At 41.2% G+C, this 27,958-nt stretch overlaps 1 protein-coding gene across 3 annotated transcripts; it reads right to left on the bottom strand.

Annotated features, from left to right (window-relative positions):
* Nucleotides 1-9,278: 9,278 nt before the first annotated feature.
* ATP23 (ATP23 metallopeptidase and ATP synthase assembly factor homolog) lies at nt 9,279-23,608 on the bottom strand. Of its 3 annotated transcripts, none has more exons than XM_050747370.1 (6): nt 23,233-23,608; nt 19,099-19,144; nt 18,000-18,081; nt 14,797-14,934; nt 13,038-13,121; nt 9,279-9,730 (listed from the first exon to the last, which is right to left on the bottom strand). In XM_050747370.1, exons 1-6 carry the CDS (start codon nt 23,417-23,419, stop codon nt 9,527-9,529), a joined length of 741 nt encoding a protein of 246 aa, XP_050603327.1. In that variant the 5' UTR covers nt 23,420-23,608; the 3' UTR covers nt 9,279-9,526. The 3 variants fall into 3 exon arrangements, with proteins under 3 accessions (XP_050603327.1, XP_050603325.1, XP_050603326.1); XM_050747368.1 differs by lacking the exon at nt 23,233-23,608 and adding an exon at nt 19,245-19,831; XM_050747369.1 differs by lacking the exons at nt 19,099-19,144; nt 23,233-23,608 and adding an exon at nt 15,436-15,553.
* Nucleotides 23,609-27,958: the final 4,350 nt, after the last annotated feature.

The following is a 27,958-nucleotide window of genomic DNA, read 5'->3' as shown; positions in this document are numbered from 1 at the left end:
ATTACAGAAATGCACAGACCCAAAGCGTGTGCAGCAGCAAGATTTTTTTATTTTTTTTGAGACAGTCTCAATCTGTCACCCAAGCTGGAGTGCAGTGGTGCAATCTTGACTCACTGCAACCTCTGCCTCTCAGGTTCAAGTGATTCTCCTGTCTCAGCTTCCCAAGTAGCTGGGATTATAGGCATGTGCCACCATGCCTGGCTAATTTTTGTATTTTTAGTAGAGATGGGGGTTTCACCATGTTGGTCAGGCTGGTCTCGAACTCCTGACCTCAGGTGATCCACCCACCTCGGCCTCCCAAAGTGCTGGGATTACACCATGAGCCACCACAAGATTTATTAAAGTGAAAGTGAAAGTAAAGTGAAAGCAAAAGTAAAGCTTCCACACTGTGGAATGGGACCCGGAAGGGTTGCCGTTTTGGGTTTGCATGTCTTATGCTTATATCCCCTTATAACCCCATCCTCTTTTCTTTTTTCCTAATTCCTATAGAATTAGCTTATTTTTCAATCCACTTGTGGGTTGGTGGGCCTGATTGGTTAAAAACATCAAGCTGCAGCTAGAGCTTAAACTCCCTATATGATTGGTTGAAGTTTCAATCCCTTAGCTTGCAACTGTGACTCATTTTGGCTTAGGGGAAAGTCCCCTTAGGGATGTCCCTATTGACCCAGGATTTCCAGCCAACTTAGCCACTTAGTCCCTCACTTTGTGATATGAACAATCCAATTATACACTTTGTTATTTTTACATGTACAATTGCTTTTTACTACTGTCACCCTGTCGTGCTAGCAAATACTGTCTTGTTCATTTTATTTTTTTGTACCCATTAGCCATACCCAATTTCCGCTCCCTTACCCCCATGCCCCCACCCCCACCCTACTACCCTTCCCAGCCTCTGGTAACTATCATTCTGCTATCTCCATGAGTTCAATTGTTTTAATTTTTAGCTCCCATGGGTGAGAACATGCAAAGTTTGGCTTATTTCACTTAACATAATGACCTCCAGTTTCACCCATGTTGTTGCAAATGACAGGATCTCATTCTTTTATATGGCTGAATGTACTCCATTGTGTAGGTTGCTTCCAAATCTTGGCTATTGTAAATACTGCTACAATAAACGTGAGAGTGCAGATATCACTTTCATATACTAATTTCCTTTCTTTGGGGTATATACTTAGGAGTAGGATTGCTGGATCATGTGGTCTTTGAGCATCTTTAAGACAGTGTGTTAAAGTTTTTGTCTGCCAACAGGTCTTTTTCAGGGACAGTTTCTGTTTGTTTGCTTTTTTCCATAGAATGGGCCATAATTTCCTGTTTCTTTCTATCTCTTGTGATTTTTGTTGAAAACTGGACATTTTAATCTAATAATCTGGTAAGTCTAAAAGTCAGATACTCTCTCTCCAGGCTTTGTTGTTCTGTGTTTTTATTTTTGTTGTAAGCTGTCCCTGTGCTGAGGATCAGTCTGAGGTATAAAATTAGGGTATTTTCAGAGCTTGTACCTTCCCCTACACATGCACTGTAACTTTCTAATTTATCTTGTATATGAGGTTACTTTTGAACGTCATAGTCTTCAGTGTCTGGCTCCTAAAGTGGGGAAAAGAGAAAAATGAAGGGCACAAAAAAAACAAAAAGGCACCAGCCTTTTAAATAACCGGGAAGTCACTTCAGCCGGGGGGGGGGGGGCTTGCAACAATGGAGGGAGGTGCAACCACAATGTCCACCTACCTCTGAACCTCTGTAATCAGAAGCAGCAATTAGCAATCAAAGCACAGATCTCCACTATTTGGAGGACACAGTCTTTTTTTATTCACCCTGGCTCCCACAATCTGCATGCAAGCTGCTCCAGGAACATGTGCACACCCACCTGCCAGAGGGATAGGGGATGGGGGATGGGTAGCTGCTACTGTACTAAGAGCTAAAATTGACCAAAATGAACCACAATTTACTATCCAAGCTTTTCCCTGGCTGTTGCAAGCCTTCAATAGACCCAGAGTTCCAAAATAGTTACATCAGAGAGGTTCTACTACTATAATTTTTACCTAAGTGGGGAGACAGATTTCTGGTGTTTTCTTCTCCATTATCTTCCCAGAATCCTCAAATTTTGTTTTAAATGTTTGATAAGGCTTCAGGTTTTACTTTATAATTTATATTTAATAAAATTCTAACTCAAAAGAATGAATCCTGCTAGCTTCGGTCTTTAAACCTCTACACATATGCATCATCACCTATCAATCTAGACATAGGCCAAATGATGTTTGCTAGGAGCAGGTTAAAGATGCAGCTGCTAGGATCAGGTAGCAGGTGGAAGATGCAGATAAAGCCTGTGTTAAGGGGTATAGATACAATGACCATGCTTTCTGGATCCAAAATTCAAATATGGTGCCTAAAAAAAAATTTGAGAATGATTATATGAAAAATATTATAAATATATAAAAATTAAATTGGATTGTATTATGAATTTAATGCACTGCCTTTACTTTTTTGTTATGGTTTCAGTTTGCTTAATTTTATTTTTTTTCCATAAGTTCTTGGGGTACAGGTGGTATCTGGTTACATAAGTGAGTTTTTTAGTGGTGATTTGTGAGATTTTGGTGCACCCATCACCTGAGCAGTATACACTGCACCATATTTTTAGTCTTTTATTCCTCAGCCCCACTCCTCTTCTTCCCCCTAAGTCCCCAAAATCAACTGAATCATTCTTATGCCTTTGTGTCCTCATAGCTTAGCTCCCACATATCAGTGAGAACATATGATGTTTGGTTTTCCATTCCCAAGTTACTTTGCTTAGAATAATAATAGTCTCCAGTCTCATCCAGGTCACTGCAAATGCTGTTAATTCATTCCTTTTTATGGCTGAGAAGTATTCCATCATATGTGTGTGTGTGTGTGTGTGTGTGTATCAGTTTCTTTATCAACTCGTTGATTGATGGGCATTTGGGTTGGTTCCACAATTTTGCAATTGTGAATTGTGCTCCTATAAACATGTGTGTGCAAGTGTCTTTTTTGAATAATGACTTCTTTTCCTCTGGGTAGATATCCAGTAGTGGGATTGCTGGATGAAATGGAAGTTCTACTTTTAGTTCTTTAAGGAATATCCACACAATTTTCCACAGTGGCTATACTACTTTACATTCCCACCAGCAGTGTAGAAGCGTTCCCTGATCACCACATCCATGCCAACATCTACTGTTATTTGACTTTTTTATCATGGCCATTCTTGCAGGACTATGGTGGTACTGCATTGTGGTTTTGATTTGCATTTCCCTGATCATTAATGGTGTTAAGCATTTTTTCATGTGTTTGTTGGCCATTTGTATATCTTCTTTTGATAATTTTCTATTCATGTCCTTAATCCACTTTTTGATGCGATTGTTTTTTTCTTACTGATTTGTTTGAGTTCATTGTAGATTATGGGTATTAGTACTTTGTCAGATGTATAAATTGTGAATATTTTCTCCTACTCTGTGGGTTGTGTTTAGTCTGCTAACTGTTCCTTTTGCCATGCAAAAGCTCTTTAGTTTAATTAGGTCCCAGCTATTTATCTTTGTTTTTGTCATATTTGTTTTTGGTTTCTTGGTCATGAAATCCTTGCCTAAGCCAATGTCTAGAATTTTTCCAATGTTATCTTCTAGAATTTTAAAAGCTTCAGATCTTAGGTTTAAGTCCTTAATCCATCTTGACTTGATTTTTGTATAAGGTGAGAGATGAGGATCCAGCTTCATTTTCCTACATGTGGCTATCCAATTCTCCCAGCAACATTTGTTGAAAAGGGTGTTCTTTCCCCACTTTATGTTGTTTGCTTTGTCAAAGATCAGTTGGCTGTAAGTATTTGGGTTTATTTCTAGGTTCTCTATTCCATTCTATTGATCTATGTGCCTATTTTTATACCAGTACCATGCTGTTTTGGTGACTATGGCCTTATAGTATAGTTTGAAATCAGGTAGTGTGATGCTTCCAGATTTGTTCTTTTTGCATAGTCTTGCTTTGGCTATGAGGGCTCTTTTTTGGTTCCATATGAATTTTACAATTGCTTTTTCTAATTCTGTGAAGAATGATGGTGGTATTTTGATGGGGACTGCATTGAATTTGTAGATTGCTTTTAGCAGTACAGTCATGTTCACAATATTGATTCTACCCATTCGTGAGCGTGGGATGTTTCCATTTGTGTCATCTACGATTTCTCTCAGCAGTGTTTTGTAGTTTTGCTGTAGAGGTATTTCGACTCCTTGCTTAGGTATATTTCTTTTTTTTTTTTTTTTTTCAGCTATTGTAAAAGGGGGTGAGTTCTTTATTTCATTCTCTGCTTGGTTGCTATTGGTATATACAAGAGCTACCGATTTGTATACATTAATCTTGTATCCAGAAACTTTGCTGAATTCTTTTATCAGTTCTAAGAGCTTTCTGGAGGAGTTTTTAGGGTTTTCAAGGTAAACAATCATATCATCAGCAAACAGTGACAGTTTGACTTTCTCTTTACCGATTTGGATGCCCTTTCTTTCTTTCTCTTGTCTGATTGCTCTGGCTAGGACTTCCAGTACTACATTGAAGAGGAGTGGTGAGAATGGGCATCCTTGTCTTGTTCCAGTTCTCAGAGGGAATGTTTTCAACTTTTCCCTACTCAGTATTATGTTAGCTGTGGGTCTGTCAGAGATGGCTGTTATTACATTGAAGTATGTCCCTTGTCTGCCCATTTTGCTGAGAGTTTTAATCATAAAGCAATGCTGGATATTGCTGAATGCTTTTTCTGCAGCTATTGAGATGATCACGTGATTTCTGTTTTTAATTCTGTTTGTGTGGTGTATCACATTTATTGAATTGTGTATGTTAAACCATCCCCGCATCCTTGGTGTGAAACCCACTTAATCATGGTGGATTATCTTTTGATATGCTGTTGGATTCAGTTAGCTAGTATTTTATTAATGATTTTAGCATCTATGTTCATCAAGGATATTGGTCTGTAGTTTTCATTTACGGTTATATCCTTCCCTGATTTTGGTATTAGGGTGATGCTGGCTTCATAGAATGAATTAGGGAGGGTTCCTTCTTTCTCTATCTTGTGGGATAGTGTCAAGAGGATTGGTATCTATTCTTCTTTGAATGTCTGGTAGAATTCTGCTGTGAATCCATCTGGTCCTGGACTTTTTTTTGTTGGTAATTTTTTAATTACCATTTCAATCTCGCTGCTTGTTATTGGATTGTTCAGGGTATCTAATTCTTCCTGGTTTAAGCTACGAGGGTTGTGTTTTGTCAAGAATGTATCCATCTCTTCTAGGTTTTCCAGTTTATGTGCATAAAGGTGTTCATAGTAGCTTTGAATGATCCTTTGTATTTCAGTGGTCAGTTGTAATATCTCCTGTTTTATTAGTGAAATTATTTGGATTTTCTTATTTTCTCAGTTAATCTTGCTAATGGTCCATCAATTTTACTTACCTTATCAAAGAACCAGCTTTTTGTTTCATTTATCTTTTGTATTTTTGTTGTTGTTATTGTTTCAATTTCCTTTGGTTCTGCTCTGATCTTAGTTACTTCTTTCTTCTGCTGGGTTTGGGTTTGGTTTGTTCTTGTTTCTCTAGTTCCTTGAGGTGTGACCTTAGAATGTCAGTTTGTGCTCTTTTAGTCTTTTTGATGTCAGCACTTAGGGCTATGAACCTTCCTCCTAGCACCACCTTTGCTTTATCCCAGAGGTTTTGGTAAGTTGTGTCATTATTATCATTCAGTTCATAGAATTTTTTAATTTCCATCTTGATTTTGTTTTTGACCCAATGCTCATTGGAGCAAGTTATTTAATTTCCAGATATCTGCATGGTTTCGATGGTTCCTTCGGGAGTTTATTTCCATTTTTATTCCACTGTGGTCTGAAAGAGTGCTTGATATAATTTTGATTTTCTTAAATTTATTGAGGCTCATTTTATGGCCTATCCTAAGGTCTACCTTGGAGAAAGTTCCATGAACTGTTGAATAGAAAGTGTATTCTGTGTTTGTTGCATGAAATGTTCTGTACATATCTGTTAAGTCCATTTGTTCCAAGTTGTAGTTTAAATCCATTGTTTCTTTTGTTGACTTTCTGTCTTGATGACCTGTCTAGTGCTGTCAGTGGAGTACTGAAATCCCCCACTCTTACTGTGTTGCTGTCTCTTATTTCTTAGGTCTATTAGTAATTGTTTTAGAAATTTGGAAGCTCCAGTGTTAGGTGCATATATATTTAGGATAGTAATATTTTCCTGTTGGACAAGGCCTTTTACCATTATAAAATGTCCCTCTCTTTGTCTCTTTTAACTGTTGTTGTTTTAAAGTTTGTTTTGTCTGTTGTAAGAATAGCCATCCTGCTCACTTTTGGTGTCCATTTGCATGAAATGCTTTTTTCCACCCCTTTACTTTAAGTTTATGTGAGTCTTTACGTGTTAGGTGAGTCTCCTGAAGGCAGTAGATGGTTGGTGAGTTCTTATCAATTCTGTGGTTGTATATCTTTTAGGTGGAGCATTTAGGCCATTTACATTCAACATTATAATTGAAATGTGAGGTATCATTGCATTCATCATGCTCTTTGTTGCCTGTGTATTTTGGTTTTTTGTTTTTTGTTTTTGCTTTTTAACTTGTATTTTCATTTTATAGATCCTGTGTGATTTATGCTTTAAAGAAGTTCTGTTTTGATGTGTTGTGTTTCCAGGATTTGTTTCAAGATTTAGAGCTCCTTTTAGCGTTCTTGTAGTGGTGGCTTGGTAATGGTGAATTCTCCCAGCACTTGTTTGTCTGAAAAAAGACTGTCTCTTTCCTTCATATATGATGCTTAGTTTCGCTGGATATGAAATCCTTGGCTGATAATTGTTTTGTTTGAGGAGGCTGAAGATAGGGCCCCAATCCCTTCTGGCTTGTAGGGTTTCTGCTGAGAAATCTGCTGTTAATCTGATAGGTTTTCCTTTATAGGTTACCCGGTGCTTCTGTCTCACAGCTCTTAAGATTCTTTCCTTCATCTTAACTTTGGATAATCTAACAACAATGTACCTAAACAATGATCTTTTTGTGATGAATTTCCCAGGTGTTCTTTGTGCTTCTTGTATTTGGATGTCTAGGTCTCTCGCAAGGCCAGAGAAGTTTTCCATGATTATTTCCCCAAATATGTCTTCCAAGCTTTTTGAACTCTCTTCTTAGGAACACTGATTATTCTTAGGTTTGGTCACAACATAATCCCAGACTTCTTGGAAGCTTTGTTCATATTTTCTTATTCTTTTTTCTTTGTCTTTATTAGATTGGGTTAATTTGAAGACCTTGTCTTCAAGCTCTGAATTTCTTCCTTCTATTTGTTCAATTCTATTGCTGAGACTTTCCAGAGCATTTTGTATTTCTTAAAGTGTGTCCAAAATTTCTTGATTTTTTTTTCTTTTTTCTTTAAGCTCTCCATTTCCTCGAGTATTTCTCCCTTCACTTTTTGTATCATTTTTTGGATTTCCTTGCATTGGGCTTTGCCTTTCCCTGGTGCCTGCCTGATCAGCTTAATAACTAACCTCCTGAATTCTTTTTCAGGTAAATCAGGGATTTCTTCTTGGTTTGAATCCATTGCTGGTGAACTAGTGTGATTTTTTTGTGGGTGTCAAAGAGCTTTTGTTTTCATATTACTAGGGTTAGTTTTCTGGTTCCTTCTCATTTGGGTAGGCTCTGTCAAAGGGAAGGTCTAGGGCTGAAGGCCGTTGTTCAGATTCTTTTGTCCCACAGGGTATTCCCTTGAGGTAGTACCCTCCCCCTTTTCCTATGGATGTGGCTTCCTGTGAGCCAAACTGCTGTGATTGTTTTCTCTCTTCTGGGTCTAGCCACCCAGTGAGTCTACCCAGCTCCAATCTGGTACTGGGGGTTGTCTGCACAGAATCCTGTGATGTGAACCGTCTATGGGTCTCTCGGCTGTGGATACCAGCACCTGTTGCAGTGGAGGTGGGAGGGGGGTGCAATGGACTCTGTGAGGCTTCTCAGCTTTGGTGGTTGAATGCTCTATTTTTTTGCTGGTTGGCCTCCTGCCAGGAGGTGGAGCTTTCCAGAGAGCATCAGTTGTGGTAGTATGGAAAAGAACTTGTGGTGAGCGGGGCCCTAGAACTCCCAAGATTATATCCCCTTTTTGTTCAGATACCAGGGTGGGTAGGGAAGGAACATCAGGTCGGGGCAGGGACAGATATGTCTGAGCTCAGACTCTTCTTGGGCAGGTCTTGCTGTGACTGTCATGGGGGATGAGGGTGAGATTCCCAGGTCACCGGAGTTATGTACCTAGGAGGATTATGGCTGCCTCTGCTGAGTCATGCAGGTTGTCAGGGAAGTGAGGGAAAGCTGGCAGTCACAAGTATCACCCAGCTCCCACACAAACCGAAGGGCCAGTCTCACTCCCACCATGCCCCCCACCACAGCCCCAAGTCTGTTTCCAGGTGGTGGGTGAGACAGGCTTGAAAACTTGCCCCAGGCTACCTGCTTCCCAGCTGTGAAAGAAACGAGCTTGGTTCTTACCCTCTGTGGATTCTGCACACGGGATTTGCGCCCTCTCCCAAGTTCTGGCCAGGAGGCTTCTCGCCCCATTGAAATTGTTACAAAGTCCAGCTAGAGATTTCCTTCTGTGTGTGGAGTTTTACCCTCTGCTTCTCTGGCTGCCCCCACAATGGATTCCTGTGGTGACAGGCAGGAATGGGCTGCTTGGGGACCCAGCGAGCTCCCTGGGCCTTTCTGCTGCTTCCTCTACCCCCTGTATTTCGCTCGGCTCTCTAAATTAACTCAGCTCCAGGTAAGGTTGGAAACTTCTCCCACAAACAGACCTTCAGTTTCTCCACTGGGGGGGGTGTGCTTGGGAGAGGAGGGTCTCCCTTTCCCACTTCTGCAATTGGGGCATTCACAGTATTTGAGGTGTCTCCTGGGTACTGCAGGAGCCGTTGCTTCCTTCAGAGGGTCTGTGGGTCCTCTTGGTATTGCTGGTTTGTTCTTGCAGTCGATCTGGAGCTAAAATTTGACCACTGCCTTTATTAAAAAGAAAAAGATCTAACCAGGACTGTCCCCAGAAAATTAGGCCATACGGGTCCTACATATATGATAAAAGAGGAATAGGGAAAGGATAGCATCGACCACTGAATGAATTATTTCCAATTTTCATCATAACAACAGCTCGGTAAGAGTCCTACAATGAGATCGGTACACATTTCTTTACATTTAACATAAATACCAATAGTGGTCACCTATCAACATCATGGAAGGGCACACTTCACAGGTTTCTTAATCAAATTTTAAAATAATCACATGTAATAAAAACAAATCACTAAAATACAAAAATGTAATTTATTTATTTACTAAATGGTTAGCTATAAAGATACAATTTTTGCCTTGGAGTTTAAAGCAGTTTCATTTTTTGCCATAGTTACTTTTTCTGATAATATGCTAGAATCACAATCTTCTGTTTTATCTGGATTGAATGGATTGTTTACATTTTATATGTTTGTTCACTTGAGAACAAATTTTTTTTTTCTGCATGATGATGGAAGCTCCGTAATATAAAATGTCATTGTGCTCATATATTTGAATAATACCGATCACGGTTTTGAAAGTCTCTATGAGCATATCTTGCATAAGTCTTGTTATGTGGGATCCTTCCAAAAGGTTCATGGTCATTGAAACAAGATTCAAAAACTTCATCAACAGCCTTTTTAGCTACTTCTTTGCTGATATTCCTAACAGCCAGGATAGAAAGAGTGGCTCTGTCTCGCACACAAGTCTAAAAAGAAGGAAAAGTATGAGGCTCTAATTTTATATAAACACTTAATCATAAAATAATACATTTTATCTAATGTCTGAATTAATTAAAATTAATTTCCTCATATTATTTTACTAATTTCTATCATTCCAAAGAAGAAAACAAAATGAACAAAGATACCTAACACTTAAGGAGTATTTTTAGCTCAACCTAAAATTATTTAGGCATAAGTAAGACCTCTATTTTCTCATCTTTCCCACTAATATAAGCAGATGTCATTCTCAGAAATTCTATGCAGTGTCTACCAAACAGTATCTCCCAATTTGCAAAATCGCCAAAAAAAAAAAAAAAAGTCTATAAGGTCCTGAGTGACTTTTTTATAAAATTTAATTAACTTTAAAATACACTTCACTTCTGTACCTCTCTTTCTTTTCAGTTGACCAATGCTACATAACTTTTCCTTTGAGAAGGGTAAGTCCTCTCTGGAGGCAACAGAAAACCATACACATATCCACCCAAACTTGGAAAGTACCTTAATTTTTTAAGGGGGGTGGAAATTAAACAACTTTTTTTCCTGATTGTTCTTTACACAGATATTAAACTTCTAAGATAATAATTTACCTAATGTTTCATAGTAATAGGCTAGAATTTCTCAATACTCTAATTTAAATATTTAAGAAATATAAGGCCCTGCCATTCCAATTCTTGGAGAGCTTTTAATCCATTTATTTCTCCCCAGGCCCAAATTAAAACTCAAAAGAATGGCACTTGACCTTTTCCTAAAAATAATCAAACACTGGTTTGGATGGCTGTGCATCCTGACAACCATCTGTTTTCTCTGCATGTTCCCAGTTTTTCATTTGGCCTGGTCAGTGTGCTCAAGCTGGAGATACTCACATTGGAATCTAGTGTTTCTCAACCTGAATTTTACCAAACACTGATTTTAAAAAATAAACCCCAGGCATAAAGGAAGAAGAAAAGAACCATATGAAGCCAAAACAACAATTGCTAAAAAAGAGAGGAAATTTCTCCCCTGCAGGGAAAAAAAGGTACAAAAATTTGTCTCCTGAAGCTACAGGGTTAGGAGACACAAGTGTAGACCACAGATTTACTTCTTTTTAGACATAATAAATTTCTGTTAAAATAAAGGTACGACTAGGCCGGGCGCGGTGGCTCACGCCTGTAATCCCAGCACTTTGGGAGGCCGAGGCGGGCGGATCACAAGGTCAGGAGATCGAGACCACGGTGAAACCCCGTCTCTACTAAAAATACAAAAAATTAGCCGGGCGCGGTTGTGGGCGCCTGTAGTCCCAGCTACTCCGGAGGCTGAGGCCGGAGAATGGCGTGAACCCGGGAGGCGGAGCTTGCAGTGAGCCGAGATCGCGCCACTGCACTCCAGCCTGGGCGACAGAGCGAGACTCCGTCTCAAAAAAAAAAATAAAATAAAATAAAAAATAAAGGTATGACTATGTAATTTTACAATCAGCAACTGTACTTGCTGTTTCTATTCCCTGGGCACATGCTGTACAAAAGCAGCAACTCCATTCTCTAAGACTCTTCTCCCTCAGCCAGCCACATTCCTACTACCTCCACATATTTTCTGTCCTATTACTATTTCTATTTGTTTTCTGCTGCTGCTACCCAGTGGTAAAAAGAGGAAAACTTCTCTTTCAAAGACTGAGTGCATCACAAACTTATCACAAAGATACAAGGTGAATAAAAAAAAAAAAATCACGCTCTACTCCTTTATTATATCAACTTATTTTTTTAATTGGAAAAGAATATAAAAATTAGCATATTTTTCTAAAAACAGAGTATATGTAACAGTTTTTTTTTTAAGGAATTTTTCAAACTCTATTGACAAGAGCAGATATCCATGAGCTATGCCAGCACATGCTTTAACCACATTATCCTCTTCTCTAGGGGTGTGCTGATGTGGACCCTGCTTCCACCCCTCTCCACTGACAGTCAGAACACACAGAATTCACCAGAGAAGCAGGGACTCAAGGGCACAGAAAACATGCAGCACAAGACAAGTCAGTGGCATATCAATAAGCTGACCTGGCACAGGCTGAACACCTCACTGTCCAGAGTAATCACCCTTTCCAGGCAGCAGGCTTTTCTTCTCGCTCCGATTCACTCAGTTCACAGTTTCTCTGAGTAGCTCACTGTGACTCCACCCTCCACCCCACAGCTGAGTTACTCTCTTCCCCAGAAAACCAAGGGCTTCCTGTTGTCCTTAGCATATCTTTTTTCATCTAGTTGGAACTGATATCCTGATGCTCACATACTTCACAAACTGGCTCAGCAGGCTTTTACTGTAGAAAATGACTGACCACCCTTTCTCCTAAATGTGGACAGAGGCCCGGGGTGGCTGTGAGCAGAACTGCTCACATTCATTATCAATCCATGAGTTCTATACTTCCTTTCCCCACATCCATCTAATACAGATCTCAAAGCCTTTCCAGCAGGATAATCTTGCCTTATAGCTATCTCTTTTGTTTTTTGTTTTTGTTTTGTTAACACAAATCCCTCTCAGCTAAGCTCATCATACTCAAGTCTGTGCTAAGCCAAAGGTTTTCTATCACATTATACAGCCTTTACAGGTACACTGAGACATAGCCATAACTTGTGGAGCAACGCACTCTCTGTTCTGAAAGGGATTACATTTTTTGTTTCCAGAATGCTATGGTAGATTCAAAACAGAAGTCAAGAATTGTTAGAATAACAGTAAGACATGCTGTGATTTCACTTCCATTCCTTATCCACCCTCATCGAAAAGTATCCCAGGTGCAAGATCTTAGCTCCTTTCTTTCTTTTTTTCAGAAGGAGTCTCACTCTGTGGCCCAGGCTGGAGTGCAGTGGCACGACCTCGGCTCACTGCAACTTCCATCTCCCAGGTTCAAGCGATTCTCCTGCCTCAGCCTCCAGAGTAGCTGGGACTATAGGCATGCGCCACCACACCCAGCTAATTTTTTTGTATGTTTAGTAGACACAGGGTTTCACCATGTTGGCCACTCTGGTCTCGATCTCCTGACCTTGTGATCCGCCCGCCTCAGCCTCCCAAAGTGCTGGGAGGCACAAGCCACTGTGCCAGGCCTCCTTTCTTTATTAAAATATCTCACACACTCATTGAGTCACATAGCTTGCCCATAATTATAAAGTAGAACTAAATTCCATCTACTTTGTTTAAATGGCACATACTTTGTATTCTTTTCACATAGGAAGTTCTTTCAAATTTCAAATACTGAATGTACTTTTCATTTCTTTATTCATTATTTCCACTCATAACACTCTGGAGGGGAAGTGATTGCATGTTAGCTTTTACCTGGTGGTGTTGTTTCAATCCAAAATGTAACCTGAATATTTCATTGACAAGTGAGCAGTCTCCACTAAGGTTAGCAGCTCGAACCTATCACACAGAAGACAGACAAAAAGAAAATAAACGCTCATGCTCTATATATCTTTATGATATCAACCAATTTTTTAAAATTAGAAAAGAATATAAAATTAGCATCTTTGTCTGAGAAAAGAGTATTTGTACTACTTCTTCTTAAAGGACTTTTTAAACTCTATTGACGACAAAAGCAAGTATCTATGAGCTATGCTAGACAATGCCAAATACACTGGAGAGATGGGGAAAAGTTCAGTCGCCTACCAAAGGAAATTTTCTAAACTTTATGCTGTAGCTTTACTGACAGAACTAATTTCTTTTTGGAACCAAAGGTCAGAGAGCTAGACCTCAGAGTTAAATTACACACTCTATAAGATACAAATACTTGTAGAAATTACTAAAAAGTACTTCAAGAAAGCATTCTTGAAATAAACTGAGTTTCAAAGTGAGCTTAAAATGGAATGCATTAATATCTGAGACACTTTGAGGATATGACCCTCCCAACCCTAGCCCGAATCTCTCTTGCAGCTTCCCTCAAACCTGTATAAGTTCAGGACCTTCCTCTAGGGACTTGATTGTCCTATGAAAAATGAAGCCATACAAAATACAAAGAATCAAGAACATTCCAAACCGGTCATGCTATGAGCATGACAGCCTGAAATTAGGACATATTTTCAGATTTACTATACTTTAATGAATGAAAAAGTCTTAGAACAACCCACATAGATTCTACAGGCAGCCTGACCACATTTTTGCTAATTCATTGCTAACAGAATGGTCCACTTCGTGTTCCTTCTACAATATTATGGCCTCATTCCTCTGAGGAGCTCAAAGTACTTAACACACTTTAGCTACAAGGCATTAATTCTCACAGCACCCAAGAGAGAGACCTATTTAAAAACTCAGGTTTCAGTCTATTCTCCAAATAATTGGAATTCTAATTAGATGCAGGGGGGCTACATATTAATTTCAAGAGAAAGGGAAAATAATCTAAGTTATGAAGTATAGGCTTGAGATTTAGATTATTTTAATCAACTCTTCAATTAATGACACCCAAGTATATGCATATGCAGAATACGCTCTCTCTAGGAGCATATTCCGAGCAATCCAACGTGCTTAGTAATAAATATCTTTTCATGTTGTATTTTTGAAACGAGCATGTTTTACTCTAGGGCAAGCAAGGAACTCTATGGAAGGCAGATGGGCAAGCTAGTTAAAAATACTGGTTGTAATCCTGCCTCTGCCACTTACTAACTTTGGAATCTAAACAACTGTCTCACTTTCCACATACATAAAACAGGGACAATAATAGTATATCTACCTCAGTGGGTTATTGTGAAGATTAAATAAGAATCTGTGCAAACAGAACAGTGTTTGGAATATAGCCCTCAGTAAATGTTAATTATTATTTTTTCACATTATAAAATGTATCCCACAGGAAAAAACTAATAGCTTATTAAAGTCAGTCATCACTATTATTAGGACTTACAGGATATAGTTAACAGACTTCTAAAAATATAGTTTAAATTTCTCTAGCTGTATATCAAAAATGGTATTCAATGTTAGTTAAAAACAGAAATTCAAGACTAAGGTAGAGCTATGACAGTAGGAAAAGGAATACATTTAAATAAATTACACTTGAATAAAATATTCAAGCATAGAGTGTTCTGGAGAAAAATACAATAAAACTCACCTCTGAGCACGCCAAATGTCTGATGTTGGTGAACCAGTCGACATGGGCACGACAATGATCAAATGCATGAATGAGCTCGTGGGTGACCACTCTGTTCATATGGGCCTGATTATGGATGTTATTCTGGCACAAAACTATCTAGGAGACACCAAAATAAAAGAAGTTCAGTGATTTCTAAAATTTCCTTTCATAGACTCGATCTTCTCTCCCACATGACCTCACCTCTCCCCGACAAGCTCACCTGCCTGGAATATCTCTACCCACTCTTCTCCACTGGCCGCACACCTACCCATGGGACAAGTCCCAGTCCTAAGTGTACATGCTCCAATTGCCTCGCCCAGTGACTAACTTCTCCCTTCTCTTCTCTCTGGACTATAGCAGTACGTAGATTAATGATGTATTCATGCACCATCCTCACTGGGGAATCATGAATTTGGACTCACACATTTCAAGTCTAAAGTGTCTTCAAGACACTTAAGTAGGCGGGGAACCGTGGCTCTCGCTTGTAATCCCAGCACTTTGGGAGGCTAAGGCGGAAGGATCATTTGAGGCCAGGAGTTTAAGACCAGCCTGGGCAACATAATGAGGCCTCATCTCTACAAAAAATTTTAAAAGTTAGCTGGATCCAGTGATGCATACCTGTAGTCCCAACTACTCAGGAGGCTGAGATGGGAGGATCGCTTGAGCCCAGGAGTTCAAGGCTGTAGTAAGCCATGATTGCGCCACTGCACTCCAGCCTAGGCAACAGAGCAAGACCCTGTCCCCAAAAAAATTTATTTTCACTAAAAATAAAAATAAATAAATAAATAAATAAAAAGATGCTCAAGTAGAGATGTTAAATGGGCACTTGGATATATGGAATGTGGAGTTCTTAAAAATGAGCTTTGACCCCAGAAAACTGATGAGACCTCCTTGGCAGAGTACAGAGTAAGAAAAGAAGGGGCTCTATGACCAAGGATTGAGGGACTTCAACATTTAAATGCTGGCAGAGGAAAGTAAGCTAGCAAAGGAGCAACCAGAAGAATGCTGCATACTAGAAACCAAAGAAAGTGTTTGGCATTAACAGCTGAAGTCAAGTGTACACAAACTATATGACCCAGTAATTCTGCTCTTGAGCATATACTTAGAGAAACTCTTGCAATGTGTACCACTAGTGAAGGTCAAGAATATTTATAGCAGCATTGTTCATAATAATAAAGTTGGAAACAATCAATATTAAAGTAAACTGTAGTACAAACACACAACAGCATAAATACTATATAACAGGGAAACTGAATAAACCAGAGAGGTACACACAATGACAAGAAAGAATCTCACTAATGTTGAACGTGGGAAGTAAGTTGGAGACTATCTACTACACAATTTCATAATACTACAAAATACTACATAAAACTCAAAGTATATCATGTATGAAGCTCAAAAGCAGTCAACTAAATAACACACTGTTGGACTGTATATGTAGATGGTAAAGTCATTCAGAAAAGCAGGGAATGGTTACTACAAAAATCAGGTTAAGGAAGGGAAAAGGACCTGATTCAAGAGGACCACACAGGTTTCTGAAGTCCTAGTAATGTTCTTTTTCTTTAGTCTGGGTGGCGGTTACATAGGTGTGCACTTTATTATTACTGAAAGCGGACATACAGGTTTTTTACTCTTCTGTATGAATGAGATACTTCATAATAAAAATTTTCACTTAAAAAAAAAGGCCAGGCATGGTGGCTCACACCTATAATCCTAGCAGTTTGGGAGGCCAAGGTGGGGGAATCACCTGAGGTTAGGGGTTCAAGACCAGGCTGGCCAGCGAAACCCTGTCTCTACCAAAAATACAAAAATTAGCTGGGCGTGGTGGCACATGCCTGCAATCCCAGCTACTCAGGAGGCTGAGGCAGGAGAATCACTTGAACCCAGGAGGCGGAGGTTGCAGTGAGCCCATATTGCGTCACTGCATTCCAGCCTGGGCGACAGAGTGAGACTCTGTCTCAAAAATAATAATAATTAAAAATAATAATAATAATAAAATAAAAGGGGAGGGTGCCCAACTGTGTTCAACACTGCTGAGAATTAGGATGAAAGTTCAAGATGTGCACTCTATTTAACCCTGGGGGGACCGGGAAGGGGGTGAACTTATGCAGAGCCATTTTGAGAGCTATAGGTATTGTGACTACCAGTTTACAAATGAGGAAACTGAGAAGAAGAAAAATACTTGCCCAAGCCCCACGGATAATAAGCAGGGAAACTAAGATTTGAACTCAAGTCTGACTCCAAAATCTAAACTTCTTACCCTTGTTCTATATTGCCACTTCCCATGATTACTGTAAAAATGCTATAAATAACCTAAATACATATAAAATTATCCAGCAGGAAACAGTTAAGTGTAGTTAAATATGAATTATACATTCAGGTGGGAAACAGTTACTTATAACACCATCATTTACCCTCATCACATGACATTATCTACCACCTCCAAGACTCTGTCGAAACCCTCTGATGACTTAAAACTAATAATAAAATTTATTGCATGCTTACTATGGGCCAGGTACTAAGATAAGCAACTCTATAAGAAATATCTCATTTAATTCTCATAATCATTCCATAAAATAATCATTTCATAAAATCATTGTCCATACTGTACAGATAAGAAAACTCCCCTAATGAAAGATTTTCACAGGCAGTATCACTTCTCACCATGTAAAGGTAAAACCCTTTCGTTTAGCATTCAAGGCCTCCCAAAATATGGCTTACATTTCTTTCCAATCCTATTTTCCCTTATTCCCCACGTGTTCCTCCCCTCGAGATAAACTAGACAATATGCCATTCCCTACACATGCCATGCAGTTTCCTAGCATGCACTTTTGCTCATGCTGCCCCTGCTCTGCCCCTAAGGAGGCTTTATATCCTCTAGTTGAATCTGCTGGCATCTTTCAATCAATCACATCACTGTCCCACTGTGGTAACCAAGCCCATCTAAAATGGTTTAGCCTGCCTCATTTTATAATTATCTGTGTTCATGTCTTATCTTTCCTGTAAGGTTATAAACTCCTTAAGAGATTTTAAGAGTAAACTCCTTAGAGTAAGGATAACTAATTCACTTTTTTAGTCCTACACAAAGTCTACCAAACAGAATGCCAAGCATGTGGAAGATGCTCAAAAAATATCAAGAGAGAGGATTAAAGGGAAGGAAACAATTTGGCAATAATGCCTACCTGAGATGTTGAAGCATCAAAACCTCCACTGACATTTCCATTACAGTCTTCGCAAGAAAAGTGTCTATCTTTGTTAACAGCACTAAAAGGCAAGAACAGATTAAAGAGACAATGTCCAGAAACAGTGTGTATGTGGCAAACAGCTCTGGGCCAGGACTCAGGAGACCCTCCACCATACAGTAAATCCCCTCTACTACTAACACATAGGAAACCTTGGGAAAGAAACTTAACATCTTCAAGACTCAGTTATCTCACCTGTAAAATAAGGAGGTTGTACGCAAAATGCATCCTAGTTCAAATTCTATAGATATAATTCCACAAAACATTTGTTCAACTGATTATGGCCATATTGCAAGTATGCTGGAGTTCCTGCCCTTGGGCCAGAATGTTAAGAACTAGATGTCAGAAGTCACTTCCTTTAAACCCCTCAAAGTTATACAACATCTGCAAGGTTCCTAGATAACAAGCTGAGAGTTCTTTTCCATTAAAAACAATGCTCAGGCTGGTGTAGCAGAAAGGCCAGGATTGGTAATTACTTACAAGAAAAATTTGAGTACTGTCTTTACTAATCACCCAAGGTGAATGGTAAGAGCTAGAAAATGAGCTGGGCTGGAGCAGTGGCTCACGCCTGTAATCCCAGCACTTTGGGAGGCCAAGGTGGGTGGATCACTTGCGGACAGGAGCTTGAGACCAGTCTGGTCAATGTGGTGAGACCCCATTTCTACTAAAAATACAAAAATTAGCCGGGCATGGTGATGTGCGCCTGTAAACCCAGCTACTCGGGAGGCTGAGGCAGAAGAATTGCTTGAACCTGGGAGAGGGAGGTTGCAGTGAGCCAAGACAGCGCCACTGCCCACTCCCGCCTGGACAACAAGAGCGAGACTCTGTCTCAAAAAAAAAAAAGAACATTAGTTAGGGCAGAAGATGTCCAAAGAGAACAAGGCCTGCCTGGAAACAATGCAGCCAATTACCTCTATTTACCCTATGGAAAAGACTTCGTGACCTCAGAGAAATCCTAAGCAGTTCTCTTAAGAAGAGAACTTGGTTTTTGTTTTCAGCAGCCAGATCTCAGAGCAGCAGTTCAAAAAGAGTTACTTACCAACCTGAGTGTTTCATAGCATCAAGCAGAAGTTTGACATACGGATCTAAAAAAGATATTGATTTAATTAAGTAAGCTAATTGGAAAAGTAGCACCAATTAAACTACCCAAATAGCAGTGTAAGATATTATCAAAAAGTAACTCACAGGCCAGATGCAGTGGCTCATGCCTGTAATCCCAGCACTTTAGGAGGTTGAGGCAGGTGGATCATTTGAGGCCAGGAGTTCAAGCCCAGCCTGACCAACATGGCAAAACCCCATCTCTACTAAAAATACAAAAATCAGCTGGGCATGGTGGCACATGCCTGTAGTCTCAGCTACTTGGGAAGCTGAGGCATGAGAATCGCTTGAACCAGGGAGACAGACGTTACAGTGAGCTGAGATCACACCACTGCACTCCAGCCTGGAAGACAGAGTGACTGTCTCAAAAAAAAGTAATCTTATCTTAAAATTGGTAAAAATTGACATGAGAGGCCAAGTTTAAATTAACATCAAAGCAAGTTTGTACTGAAAAAAAACACTAACACAAATACAAAGATGGTACTACTAAGCATCTTAGACAGTATCAACTATGCTTTTAAAGTTCATGTTTAGTTAAATGATCAAACACGTTGTATTACGATATATACCAAAAGACTGAGGGAATCTACGGCCACATTCCTTAGAAGTGAACAACAGTGCTGGGCGCGGTGGCTCACGCCTGTAATCCCAGCACTTTGCAAGGCCGAGGCAGGCGGATCACGAGGTCAGGAGATTGAGACCATCCTGGCTAACACAGTGAAACCCTGTCTCTACCAAAATACAAAAAATTAGCCGGGCGTGGTGGCGGGCGCCTGTAGTCCCAGCTACTCAGGAGGCTGAGGCAGAAGAATGGTGTGAACCCGGGAGACGGAGCTTGCGGTGAGCCCAGATCACACCACTGCACTCCAGCCTGGGCGACAGAGCAAGACTCCGTCTCAAAAAAAAAAAAAAAAAAAAGTGAACAACAGCACAGTACCTAGATTTGGGGAAGCCAGTAGCCACACTGTTCTGTCCTGGTCAGACCATACTGGCAACACCATGTCCCATGCTGAGTACTACCACGTTCTAAACGGGACCTGCCACTGAAGCTCTTCCACAGGGGATAGTGACTAGGGTACTACAGGACTACTTCCCAGTAAGAAGCAAGAAAGGATTTAGGGGGTTGGAAAGGAGACAGAAGACTTAACTAGGACCACAGTAGCTTCAAGTATTGAAGGGGTGCCATGTGGGACTAGATTCAGTTAATATTTCTTCAAAGGGCAGAACAAGGACCAAAGTATGGAAGTTACACGCAGCAGATTTCAGCTCAGTAAGAGAAAGGATTTTTCTCCAACAATTAAAGCTGGTGAAACAATAAACAGTAGATTGAAAGAGCCTCAGGGAACAGGTAACTGTGTTCCAGTAGAGGTCTGTGGAGTATCTGGCCAGCAATGGCACAGCGGTTTCCTTGTAAGGGGACAGGGAGGCCTATACGATTCCTCAGGGCCCTTCCACATCTAAGACTCTATGGGCCCGTGACTACTACAGGAAAGTACAAGGAACCCAAATGCCTCTGATATTAACTTTTCCCATAGGCATCTTGTCTGAGAGTATAAATACACAGCCAATTATATGACGTAACCCAAAAAAAGTGAAAAAGAAACTAATGTTTAAAAAAAAGGTTGAAGACAAAAATAGGCGAAAGAAATGTGAGATGAGAAAGTCAGGTATAGGTTACTGCTTTACCAAACTGCCCCTTGCAAGAGTGTTCACAGTAGAATAATTATTGTTAACAATAAGTATTATTAATTGAGTGAATACCAGGTAGCAGGTACCATATTAAGCACATTATTATTCATGCAACTAGGAGAATTTTACAAAGTTAAAACAGTTTCAAAAGTCTGTAGTCCTCATACTTAAAAAAAAAAAAAAAAAAATGCAGGCAGCACCTTGGTTTAGTACTTCAAAAAGGACCTGCAGCAATATTTAGAATAAAATTGTTTTGGTGAAAAAAAAAAAAAGTCTCCCATGAGGACTGGTTTCCTCCACCATGCCCCACGCAGAGACAGGATTTTAAAGCTGCAGGTTGACACTTTAATACCACCAACAGGCCCTCCCAGCCACCCTGCCCTTGGAAGATTGAGGTCCATTGATTCCTACTGGGGCTCATGTTCAGCACCCCACCTTCCTCACATCCTATCTATTTCTACTCTTCCTCCACTGTGTGGCCCTTCCACTATAAAAACAGCTACCATTTATTCAGCTCAGCTCCTGATATGCTGGTACTTTACATTCATAAAATCAATACTTTTTTTTTTTAGACAGGTCTTGCTCTGTTGCCCAGGTTGGAGTGCAGTGATGCAATCATAGCTCACTGCAGCCTCAGCCTCCTGGGTTCAAGCAAATCTCCTGCCTCAGCCTCCTAAATAGCTGGGACTACAGGCACGAGCCACCACATCAGCTAATTTTTTTATTTGTTGTAGAGACAGGGTCTCCCTATATTGCCCAGGCTGGTCTTAAACATCTGAGTTCAAGCGATCCCCCTGCCTTGGCTCCCCAAAGTGCTGAGATTACAGGCATGAGCCACCGTACCCAGCCCCATAAAATCTATTTTTCACAACAACCCTAAAAGAGGTATTTTTCCCCTTCTCTTTTTTTACAATAAGAATAATGAGGATCAGAGAAGTTAAGTCACTCTTCCACATCTGAGGAAAGGGATCCGCATTTGAACCCACATCTAACTCTGCAACCCACACTCCTTCCACTCTATTCCACTTTGAAGCACCTTCCAGGCAAGGTGCTATCTTTCTACTTCCCCCACCAAAACCTGGGAGGCACTCAATACATATTTGTATAGTAAATACAATATCATCATTCTCTCCCCTTTTACCCTGGCCTCCCCTTCCCCCTCCTACCTCCCTGAGTCTCTACAAGCAGGTAATCCCAAGAAGGTTGGAAAATCTTTCCGTGGTTGACTTTTGACCTGTGACTGACCAACTATAAAATAGTAACCTTGCTTTGGGACAAGTACGTTTAAGACTAATTTTCCAAATGTATCTGAAAGTACACTAAGTCTATGTCAATGTAAAGGAATTAAGAAATCTTCTCTAGTGCAATGTCTCTGCTACTGGAGAGAAATTTGTCAATGGGCAGTTGTGTTCCTGTTTAACCCACAGCAGTTCTTAACCTTTGTGGGGTTGTTGGCCTCTTTGAGAATATAATGAAGCTATAAACTCTCTCTCCCACAAAAAAAAATGTACTTAGGGCTGGTCGCAGTGACTCACGCCTGTAATCCCGCACTTTAGGAGGCCAAGGCGGATGGATCACGAGGTCAGGAGATCGAGATCATCTTGGCTAACACGGTGAAACCCCGGCTCTACTAAAAATACAAAAAATTAGCAGGGCGTGGTGGCGAGCTCCTGTAGTCCCAGCTACTCAGGAGGCTGAGGCAGGAGAATGGCGTGAACCTGGGAGGCGGAGCTTGCAGTGAGCCGAGATCGCGCCACTGCTCTCCAGCCTGGGCGACAGAGCAAGACTCCGTCTCGAAAAAAAAAAAGAAAGAAAAAGAAATGCACTTAGGCACATACACACACACACACGCACGATTTCACAGACCATTTCAGGGATTTCTACGCTCTGAAGCCCATTCATGCATGAAGGCTAAGAACCCCTTCCAAGGAAGGATAGGTTTGCAAAACTATTTTTACATTTTTACAGCCTTTGTATGTTTTAATTACATTTTTACAGACTTTGTATGCCTTAATTAACCTCGATGGCTCTTTAAAACTCGGCCTCACCCTTACCCTGAAGTCACAATGTGGCTGCATAACTTATGTAAGAAATCGGAGGATGTGTCACAACAGTGAGTGACAAAAAAGGGCAGACAAACTCATTCCCCAAGCCAAAAACAGCGACGAAAAGGGTCTCAGCGCCTCCTCTGGTGGGAAAACTGAGCCCCAGGCGCCCAACCCAGCCCCCATGATGCCCTGTCTGCCTACACTCTGTGCTGAACCTGGTTCACTCAGCCCCGAGACTGAAACTGCAGCCGCTGGCCAGGTGTTGCCCAGGCCCTTCCTCGCCCACCCGGTCTCAGACCCATTCGGCCGAACCCCAGCCTCCAGGTCATGGCTCCTACTTGTCTCCAGCGTCTTCAGGAGCCTAAGCTGGCACTTCTGGTTGCTGGTGAAGAAGCTGGAGAAGAACCCTTGCTGGGGATTCCCCTGGGCCACACGCTCGGGGAAGACCTGGCAAGAGACGTGTTGCTGCTGCAGCTGCTCCCCTGCCGCGGGGCCCCTCCCGCGCTCGTACGGAGCTCCCGCCATGCTGCCCGCAGACCTCGCCGCTGCTTCTCTCCGGCTCGGGCGGCCGGAGCGAGACCGGGAAAGGTAACCTCCCTCCCGCCAACCCGACCGCCCAGGCCCTCCCTCCGCAGGGAAGAAGGGCAGCCAGGCTGGGCTGAAGACGTTAGGCGGGAGGGAGCTTTGAACCAGACCGGGAGTACGGGGAACAGGGCGAGTGGCGAGGGGCGGGGAGAGGGGCGAGGGGCGGGGAGAGGGGCGAGGGGCGGGGAGAGGGGCGAGGGGCGGGGAGAGGGGCGAGGGGCGGGGGAGAGGGGCGAGGGGCGGGGAGAGGGGCGAGGGGCGGGGCGAGGGACTCGGGGCGGGGAGAGGGGGTGGGGAGAGGGGGTAGGGGGAGGGGTGGGGGAGAGGGGGTAGGGGGGAGGGGCGGGGAGGGGGGGGGGTAGGGGGAGGGGCGGGGAGAGGGGGTAGGGGGAGGGGCGGGGAGAGGGGGTAGGGGGAGGGGCGGGGAGAGGGGGTAGGGGGAGGGGCGGGGAGAGGGGCGCGGGGACAGATGCTGTTGGGCGGAGCTGCGTCTTGCGACTTCCCTCAAAGGCAACACCCGGGCTGCCGAGGACTTCGCTGCTGCCCACCCAGTGTGGGTGACAGGCCTTTACAAGCGTTGTTCTGCCGCTTCCTGCTGCCTGCTGAGCTGCTAAGGGTGTCCCGCCTCCTCGCAGACACTCCTTCCTCACCTCGGGGCAAATATTGGCCACTAAGTGCTCTTGTGCCGCCGAAGGTCTCGGCCATCCTGCCACTCCCGGCTTTCTTCAGGGACAGGCTAGTTGTCATCGCTGGCCCGCCACTTTCCCGACCCCTGCCATCCCTCAGATCCACTCAGCCCAAGGATGTCTCAGGCCATATTGAAAGCAGTATTTTTCAGAAACATTTTAAAACTATAAAGAGTGACGAGTCACATCAAAATCCTCAAAATGTAGGATCAATGACATTTTTTCTTCCCATCTGTACCCATTCACTTACCCTACTCTTCTGCACTCCCCCCGACCAATAACTCCCTGATAACAAAGCGCACCGTGTTTACTTCTACCTCTCAGCCTTAACTCACATTGTTATTTCCATCTTTAAGCTCCTTGCCTCAGCCCCTATTATTGGGGCCCAGGTCAAATCTGCCTACTCCACAGGGCATTCCCAGATACCTTAATCAAAATTAATGTCTCCTGATCTCCCAATGTACAAAGTACTTTATACCTATTAATCATTTTCATCGTGGCCTGCCAGGTTTTATCCAATTTGTGTTTCTCTTTTCCTACTAAATTATTCCACTCAGCTCACACATTTATTCAGCACCTACTAATGGGTCAGGCAAGGTGTTAAGAGACTGAGGAAACAGATGACTAAGAAAATTGCTAAAGATGAAAAGCAGCATGTGGTTTATGTAAGAAACATATCTGAATAATATAGGCTCACCAGGCCTTTACAGTTATGAACAGTGCTTTATGTGTCATATATGCTCAGTAAATATCTAAACTGGGTGGGATGCTAGTATAGTCATTCATTTGGAATATTATAAAAATACAAACACCTCCTATGTACATAGACTGCTAAAGCCAGAAGTCAAAAACAAAGTAACTACTTTTTAATTAAACTCACCTTGGATACATTATTTCTAATCCTCACTACAACCCTGCAAAGTATTATCTCTAATTTGCAGATAAAGAAAGTGGGCTCAGCAAAATTCAATAATTTATCTAGGACCGCACAACTAGCTTTCAATCCAGTTATAGAACTAAAACATACACATATGGAAAACTAAGCCATTACAATTCAGTGTGATTAGTGTGGAATACTGAAGGAAGGCTAGATATGCCTAGAAATGGACCATAGCCTACACACATTTGAAATACTATTTGGATTTTTTTTCATGGTTTCTTTTTTTATACATAGATTCAGGTGGTTTATGTGTAGGTTTATTATTCAGATATATTATGTAGTGGTGAGGTCTGGGCTTCTAGTGTACCCATCACCCAAACAGTCAACATTGTAACCAATAGTTAATTTTTCAACCCTCACCCTTTCCCTCCCACTCTCCCCACTTTTGGAATCCCCAGTGTCTATTATTCCCCTCTGTATTTCCACGTGCACCCAATCTTTAGCTTCCACTTATAAGTGAGAACATGTGGTATTTGATTTTCTGCTTCTGAGTTATTTCACTTAGGATAATGGCCCCCAGCTCCATCCATGTTGCTGCAAAATACATTTCATTATTTTTATGGCTGCATAGTATTCCACGGTGTATGCATACCACATTTTATTTAACCATCTGTTGGTGGACACTTAGGTTGATGGTTGGTTCTATGTCTTCGTCTTTTTGTCATACAATTTCTTTTTTTTTTTTTTTTTTTTTTCAGAGACAGGTTCTTGCTCTGTCACCCAGGCTGGTGTGCAGTGGTGTAATCATAGCTCACCACAGCCTTGAACTCTTGGGCTCAAACAACCCTACCACCTCAGTCTCTCGAGTAGCTAGAACCACTGGCATGCACCATCATGTCTGGTTAACTTTTTAATTTTTTGCAGAGATGGAGGTTTTTTGCTGTATTGCTCAGGCTGGTCTCAAACTCCTGTCATCAAGTGATCCTCCTGCCTCAGCCTCCCAAAGCTCTAGGATTACAAGCACGAGCCACCACACCCAGTGATAATTTGTTTTCCCTTGGGTAGTCAGTAGTGAGATTGCTGGGTGGGTCAAATGGTAGTTCTATTTTTAGTTGAGAAATCTCCATACGAGTTTCCACAGAGGTTGTACTAATTTACATTCCCACCAACAGTGTATAAGCAATCCCTTTTTTCTGAATTCTCATCAATATCAGGTTTTTTTGACTTTTTAATAATAGTCATTCAGACTGGTGCGAGATGGTATCTCACCGTGGTTTTAATCTGCATTTCTCTGATGATTAGTGATGCTGAGAATTTTATCATGTTTATTAGCCACTTGTATGTCTTCTTTTGAGAAATGTCTATTCCTGTCCTTTGCCTACTTTTGAATAGGATTATTTGGTTTTTTCTGGTTGAGTTCCTTGTAGATTCTGGGTATTAGTCCTTTGTTGAATGCATAGTTTGTAAATATGTTCGTCCATTCTGTAGGTTATTTGATTATTTATTTATCTTACTATGCAGAAGCTTTTTAGCACAATGAAACTCATTTGTCTGTTTTTGTTTTTGTTGCATTGCTTTTGAAGACTTGCTCATAAATTCTTTGCCTAGGTCAGTGTCCACAAGACTTTTTCCTAGGTTTCCTTCTAGGGTTTTTATTGTTTCAGGTCTTAAATTTAACTCTAATCCATTTTGAGTTAAGTTTGGTATATGGTGAAAGAAAGCGGTCCAATTTCTTCCTCTGCATGTCTATCCACTTTGTCTAGCACCATTTATTAAAGAGTGTCTTTTTCTCATTATTTATTTTTGTTGTCATTGTCTAAGATCAGTTGGTTGTAGGTATGTGGCTTTATTTCTGGATACTATTTGCAACACCCTTCAGCTACAGGAATAAGTAAAAAAGTACAAACCAAAAGCTGCAACATTTCCTTACTAAATCAGCTAACACTCTTTCAATACTGATTGTTGAAGAAACAGAGGGAAAAAAATCATATCACAGTATCAATGGCGGTCTAGGTATTGGAATTTTCTTGTTACATTCTTCTGAAATTTTCTAATGTTCCTCAATAAGCATATATTACCTTTATAATCAGAAAAATCAACTTTAAAAAATAAAGTGGGCTTTGGATGTCATGTGTAACTTCATCTGTATACAGTATAAAGTATGGAATAAAAAGGCATTAAGGAAGAGATAATGAAGTGCAAATACAAATGAGTTTTAAAAAGAAAAAGAATTACCACAAAGAAATTAGAGCAAGGGCAAAGATTTAGCTATAAGGATTTTCATTTTTCCATTGTAGCACTAATTGAGAGCAAAAATGGCCAGGCCAGTGGCATGTAATCATAGCTATTTGGGAGGCTGAGGCAGGAGGACTGCCTGAGCCCAGAAGTTCAAGACCAGCCTGTGTGATACAGCAAGACACCTCCTCCTCCTCAAAAAAAAAAAAAAAAAAAAAAAAAGGAGTGGGGGAAGACATCAATTGTTTAAATATCCAACAAGAGGTATAATGGAACATATATGACCACGTTAAGTGTCTCTTTTAAACAAAATATGTTCATTAAAATTTTTTGGGTTTTTTGGAGCCGGAGTCTTGCTCTGTTGCCCAGGCTGGAGTGCAGTGGCGCCATCCCGGCTCACTGCAACCTCCGCCTCCCAGGTTCAAGTGATTCTCCTGCCTCAGTGAGCTGGGATTGTGCCACTGCACTCCAGCCTGGGCGACAGAGCGAGACAGCAGCTCGGGAAAAAAAAAAAAAAAAAAATTTCAGGCCGGGCACAGGTGGCTCATGCCTGTAATCCCAGCACTTTGGGAGACTGAGGCGGGCAGATCACTTGGGATCAGGAGTTTGAGACTAGCCTGACCAACATGGTGAAACCTCATCTCTACTAAAAATAGAAAAATTAGCTGAGTGTGGTGG

The sequence above is a fragment of the Macaca thibetana genome, chromosome 11, assembly GCF_024542745.1.
Source record: "Macaca thibetana thibetana isolate TM-01 chromosome 11, ASM2454274v1, whole genome shotgun sequence".
In the NCBI taxonomy this organism is placed as follows: domain Eukaryota; kingdom Metazoa; phylum Chordata; class Mammalia; order Primates; family Cercopithecidae; genus Macaca; species Macaca thibetana.
Note: the sequence above shows the minus strand (reverse complement) of the source record. Positions and strands in the feature narration are given on the sequence as shown.